Source organism: Pseudomyrmex gracilis, unplaced genomic scaffold (genome assembly GCF_002006095.1).
Source record: "Pseudomyrmex gracilis isolate BER0280 unplaced genomic scaffold, ASM200609v1 scaffold_40, whole genome shotgun sequence".
Classification (NCBI taxonomy): Eukaryota; Metazoa; Arthropoda; class Insecta; order Hymenoptera; family Formicidae; genus Pseudomyrmex; species Pseudomyrmex gracilis.
The window spans coordinates 933986-940174 of NW_018020624.1; the positions used below are offsets into that span (position 1 = coordinate 933986).

At 42.3% G+C, this 6189-nt stretch overlaps 2 protein-coding genes across 4 annotated transcripts; one reads left to right on the forward strand and one right to left on the reverse strand.

Moving 5' to 3' along the window:
* Positions 1-277: 277 nt before the first annotated feature.
* Positions 278-3767, forward strand: LOC109852933 (coiled-coil domain-containing protein 22 homolog). Of its 3 annotated transcripts, none has more exons than XR_002250059.1 (8): positions 278-458; positions 881-1052; positions 1154-1454; positions 1611-1861; positions 1941-2357; positions 2441-2881; positions 2978-3167; positions 3364-3767. XR_002250059.1 is itself a non-coding variant. In XM_020424566.1 (7 exons), the coding sequence occupies exons 1-7, from the start codon at positions 409-411 to the stop codon at positions 3095-3097; spliced, it is 1752 nt and encodes a 583-aa protein (XP_020280155.1). In that variant the 5' UTR covers positions 278-408; the 3' UTR covers positions 3098-3357. The 3 variants fall into 3 exon arrangements, 1 of the variants encoding a protein (XP_020280155.1); XR_002250060.1 differs by having other exon boundaries at positions 286-370; XM_020424566.1 differs by lacking the exon at positions 3364-3767 and having other exon boundaries at positions 2978-3357.
* Positions 3768-3952: 185 nt separating this feature from the next.
* On the reverse strand, positions 3953-5626 carry LOC109852937 (28S ribosomal protein S27, mitochondrial-like). The gene is made up of 2 exons (XM_020424568.1): positions 4451-5626; positions 3953-4353 (listed from the first exon to the last, which is right to left on the reverse strand). The coding sequence occupies exons 1-2, from the start codon at positions 5510-5512 to the stop codon at positions 4054-4056; spliced, it is 1362 nt and encodes a 453-aa protein (XP_020280157.1). The 5' UTR covers positions 5513-5626; the 3' UTR covers positions 3953-4053.
* Positions 5627-6189: the final 563 nt, after the last annotated feature.

A 6189-nucleotide genomic window follows, 5' to 3' on the forward strand; every position in this document is an offset into this window, starting at 1 on the left:
GTGGAAAACTCCCCGTCATCTGACACGACGATCTGTTTCCCGACGCAATGTGCGTTTTTTTTCGTTTGAAGGAAAGAGACGCATTCCGACGAAATAGAAAAAAAACGCGCACGATCGATAAGCGCATCGACAAGGATTTCAAGGGCTCGACTTGACACATACGCGAATCTTCTTTCCTATTGGCGGTATTGAAACATGTCGCGCGACATCTGCACGTACACACACACACACGTCCACGCGCACACACACGCGCGAGCGCGCGCGCGCGCGCTCGTTTCGGCGTATGTGTGTTACGCTCGCCGGAAGGAAGGTTAGATCCCCGATGATCAAGTCAGGCCGAACCTCGTAAACACGCGATACGGACGGGGCGGTAAGCGGCTCCTTAGGATTTTCATCTTTTTACGTAGAATGGAGGAGATCGACAATATAATAATTCACTCGTTGCGACAAATAGGCTGGTAAGTGACGCTCGCGAGCAACTCTGATTCTCATAGACGTGTTCGTCGCGGTTTTATTTGCCGTGGATGATGAAAAGTGGGCGGTGTTCTTGCTCGCAAAACCCGAAACTCGCACGTGAGTTATCATCACCCGGCGACTAACCCCCGCCCAGCGAAAGCTGTCACTTCGTTGCACCGGTATCGGTTGCACGCAATTCTCCTCAAGCGTAACTCACGCAGCTGCGTGACAATTTTTTTTATAAAAAAAATGTTTTAAAACAACGGGGATATAATCTTGTGGAGAGAAAAAAAATTTCATATCGCGCAAATACCGATAAGCTGCTCGATTCTACTCGATCAACATCCTGTTGTAATTTCTTTTTTTCGCTCCGTTGCATCACACGTACACGTCCAATGTTTTATTTTTTTTTTTTTTTTTTCAGTGACATTGAGGAGAGTGTAACGAACCTAAGTGGCTTTAGCACCGAATTGGTGGTGGAAGCGACAGTGAGATGCTTGGAAGCAATAAGGCCGGGATTGGGATTGTCCACCGTGCTGCCCGTGAACATGGCAGCGCGTTTTCGATTGGGTGCCACACTCGCACAAACATGCACGGTGAGTATTCTTGCGGAAACGAACCGACTTCTGTACAGGTCCAAGAAACGAGTACGTCGAGTCGATTTTGTTCACAATTGTTCATCAAACATGAACCGTAGGAACTCGGATACAGAGGTGATATCGGTTATCAAACATTCCTGTACAACTCTGAGGCGGATTTGCGGAGAGTGTTCATGTTTCTTATCGAAAAACTGCCAAAGGAAAGTGAGAAGACTGTAAATGAGTCTATTAGTAAAGTTGCGTTGTTAGAAAAATCAGTTGCGTCGGCTATATCGCAAGGACTTTCGATACCCTGGTTGCCGCATTATTGTCACAGAAAGGGATTCAGGAACAGAGGAAGAGCAAGCACTCCTTACACAACTGTAAATATTGAAGTACCAGTAGCGAATGCAGAGGATGGTAATATATATGTGACATCAGTGTTATTTGAATTGTTTTGTTTTGTTTTTCTTTTCTTTTTTTTGTTTTATTCCAATATCAAATGAGAATATATACACAGCAGGCTAAAAATCACGATAATATCGACATACGAGTACAGAGTTGTTGTTATTATAGATGACAAAGACTATTATATGCGCTATTTACAACCAGTGCCTGATCAAATGCAAAATATCTCATGCTTTTTACCTTCCATGATATCGCATAACGCAAGAGCGCTTAATACTTCTTCGATGGATATTATGGAGCGTATTAACTGGCTCAACAGTCAACAATCGACCGAAAAAGTTGCTTATTCCAGCGCACATAATGCCGCCAACGAACTTAGCAAGTTGTCGTCGGAGAACAAGACAACGCCAACTTTAACAGTGAGTTAACGTTATATCTTCGCATTATACAGCACGGTATACATTTTGCACGATTAATATGGCGACCGTAAACTTTCAGGATTCTCAGGTTAAGCAAAAGTCGGCGTTGCACTCGGTGCTTCTAGAACAAGAAACATTAAGAAACGAGGCGAAACAGGAGGTGGAAGTGGAGAACATGAAAGCGGAGTGCGAGAATCTCAAATTAAATATAGACGAATTACAAAATGAGATTAAAAAGTTAACTAACAGATTAGCGCAAGCAACGGTAACTGCTCATAACGAAGAGAAGGAATTGAGTGCAAACGAGGAGCAAAAGAAGATCAAAGCGAGAGCGTACGAGCTCTTTCAAGACGGGCCGGAGAATATCAAAAAATTGGAGTCCGCAATCGAAGCCAGTACGAACAAATTGATTAATTTAGCGAATCAGTGGGAGAAACATAGAGTACCTCTGATTATAAAATACAGACAAGAGAGAGAAAAATATTCCACGAAAGCTGTAAGTACACATCAATGAAAGTTTTTATAGAAACCAGTCATCATTGTTGAACGTCACTTAAACGTACGTTATTTTTTTTACAGAACGCGAGCCAAAAGAAGCTAGATGAGATAAAGTTATTGAAAGAGAAGGAGAAAGAGCTTCAGGAGGAGTGTCGAAACAAGGATCAACAGTATTCGCAACTGGTCACGGAGGTTCAGAAACTTCCGAAGGAGGTGAACAGATCCGCTTACACTCAACGAATCTTAGAGATAATAAATAACGTCCGAAAGCAGAGAGACGAGATCAGCAAGGTTCTGGCGGATACTCGTGAGATTCAGAAGGAAATCAACATGCTAACCGGCAGACTGGAGAGATCCTTTACCGTCGTGGACGAACTCATATTCAGAGATGCGAGAACGAACGAAGCCTCGAGAAAGGCGTACAAGTTGTTAGCGACGTTGCACTCGGATTGCAGCGAGCTTGTGAGCCTGGTCGAGGAAACGGGCGCAACGATACGAGAAATTAGAGATTTGGAGGAACAGGTGAGATGTGTGTCAATAAGAACAGGATTAGAAATGTGGAAACATTCTCAATATATTTTTTATGTGACATGTCTCGTTCGCTCAATATTTATTCAGATCGATTCCGAATCCGCTAAAAATGTTGGTGCTAATTTGGAAAGGATAACGGCCGATCTGAAACAGATGAGGCAGGAAAGTGCCGCGTTAACGGCACAACTCCAAACTAAAGCCTCGTGATTGTTATATACAGTATGGCACTACTTTACGATTTGTAATGTCCAGGACCAGATAAGAGTCTGAGATGCAGGTACGCGAGTTCACTCTCTTTTATAGGAACATCACACACACACATACACACATTACACACATACACATATAAATAAAAAAAAAAAAAACACTAAATCATACATCGGAAACCATCCATAAATTACACACGATTTGAATACGCGTTCTTTGGAAAAATGTAACATTAATTATATAGACATTTTTATTTTTTGTTATAGTTTACAGAATATATAAATACGAATACGATTGAATGCATCGAAAAGACCAATCATTTTTTAGCTACCGCGATAATGCCTGTGAGAGCCTTCACGAATCTACTGAGTTGACTGCTAAAAATAAAAATAAAAGAAAAATTACGTGCCTTGGCCTGTAGTCGTGTCAGGCACTACGGCTTCCACGGTGCCGAGGCCAAGTATTATACGAACACGGGGACACGTTGTTAACATTTTAACGCTCAAAAAAGAATCATGTGTTACCACAAAAAGCCTAATAATTTTTTAGCATCGAGTTCAACTTCCGCATTTCTCGCAGTTCGAAGATCTGACACTTAAGGCTGTAAGTAAAAAAAAAAAAAAACAAAAAACAAAAAAAAAACTAAAAAATAAAATATTGAAACATGACGATCGAGTAAACTATGTACAAAAATATAGGACGTGTACGAATAATGATTTAAAAAAAAAAAAAACAACAACAACAAGCGATATTTAATACTTTGTACATATTTTCCTTCCTCTCTTGCGCGTCAGCAAATTATTTTTTTATAAAGTAGTTTTTATAAAATTTGTATAACACACTATTATATGTACATACTGTTGCGAAATAACACAGTTCTGTTGATTTTTTTTTTGTTTTTCAATTTTATCGTCTGTGTGTGTGTGAAAATGCTACCTCTTCGAACAAAACACGTTTTATTGCTCTTTACTTCGAACATCGGGTGGTATGTAATCCTCTGCTTGAACCAACAATCTCAATTTCTTTGCGCTCCTCGGTATACGACGAATACGCTCGTCTTCCTCGCGTTCCAGCTCCTCGAGCCTTTCTATCTTCAATTCGATTTCCTCCTCTTTGTCGAAGAACGTCAAAAGTTGTTCCCTCTCCTGCAAGTCCCTCTTTATTTGTTCTATGTTAGCTATTCTCCTTTCTCTCTCGATTGCTTTCATTTGCGTCTCCAACACCGAAGTTCTCACATCTTCCCAAGCGAGGTAAGTCTAAAACAGTCGGAATATCTTTAATTGCTTTAACTTACCACCACACGCAATCAGTTTTTAAAGAGAAAGACAGAGAGAATGTTTTACATTAAATTACCTGACACTGTTTCGCGATGTCCTTTTCAGCTTGCTCGCTTACAGCGGTTTTAACGAGACTCTCTATCGCTTCGATTAAACTTCCTTTGAGATTTTGTCTCTTCTTCAGATCGGATAGCTCGGCTTCCACAGCTTTGAACTTTTCAACATCTTGATCCTGAAGTCCACCGTTGTCTCTGGATATCAAGTCAAACACTTCTTCGTAAACTATCCCATCTTGCATGGTCTCTAACCATCCCTTGATTAGATTCGCTACGTCATCGTACTTCTTGTACAGTATCAAACCCCTCAATTGACAAGTTCTCCCTAGAGCGTCAGTTCTGTGTTTTCCCTGAAAATTCAGAGTCTTGCCAACGAGGTCCCTGGGATCGGTGAGATCGAAGTGATCGTCGAAGAAGAAATTTCTCAGATATCGCACGCGCACTTTCACTTCTTCGGACTTGTCCACCGGTGCCTCTTCAGGTTTCTTCCAGTCGTCGGGATTCTCCAGATACTTGAAGCACGAATAAACGCACAGCGCGTTTGTGATGGGATTATCGTGTTCCTCCTGCAACGTGACCAAGGTTGCTATCTTCGCGGCGGAGGCGAAATCCTTTCTCTTCGCGAAGTGATCCATGAGCAGATTGTAGTCGAAATAATCGGGAAAAACGCCGTAATTCAACCTGTCGTTCAGCATCTCGTGCAGTTCCTCGACGTGATCGTGTCGAAGAAGAAATCGTATCGCTGCGTGATGCGTCGAGTCGAGCATGTTGGACGTTTCCGCGGACAGTCTGAGATTGTGCAGAATCTTCAGCAACTCGTCGACGTAGGACGCGTCGGCGATGCTGTTGACGAAGATGTCGACGTCGACGGCGCTCACCTTGCCGACGCTGCTTTGCTTCTGCTCGAGCTCGATGAACATCGTCTGCGGATCGATCTTTCGCATCAACGACGTGTCCAATCTGCGATCCCACGCTTCATCGCAACGATACGCGTCCGACAGAAACAGTCTCGTTTGCGACAAGCTCTCAACGCCGTGATAAATTCGGCAGAGCCTGTGACTTAGCTTCATCGTCTTCAACATCTCTCGTATCCGCACGTATATATTTCTGTATATAATCTTCTTCTTCTCACCCAGGACGAATCGCAACCCTAACCTCACATTTGCCGCCGCACTTGTTTTAAGCGCGTATCGCAATCGAAAATGTTTTCACGTCTCACAATGGGTGCGTTCAGGCCTGTTCTACAATACAGTCGTAAGTCGGAGGTCGTAAGAAATTGACCAATCACAATCGATCATTCTTTTGTGATTGGTCTGTGATTGGTCAATTTCTTACGACTTACAGCTGTAGAACAGGTCTCAGACAACTCAACGGTTGAGAGATCATCACTTATGATAGGACTATTCTTCAAAATCTGCTCTGGTTCCAAAAGTATGATCCAATCAGAAGTGATTGGGTGCGTTCAGACAACTCAACAGTTGCACAACGGTTGAGAGATAATCACTTCTGATTGGATCATACTTTTGGAACCGTCGCAGATTTTGAAGAATAGTCCTATCATAATTGATGATCTCTCAACCGTTGAGTTGTCTGAACGCACCCATTCACTTCTGATTGGATCATACTTTTGGAACCAAATCAGATTTTGAAGAATAGTTCTATCATAAGTGATGATCTCTCAACCGTTGTGCAACTGTTGAGTTGTCTGAACGCACCTAATTTTCGCGTCTTTGGGTGCGTTCAGACAACTCAACGGTTG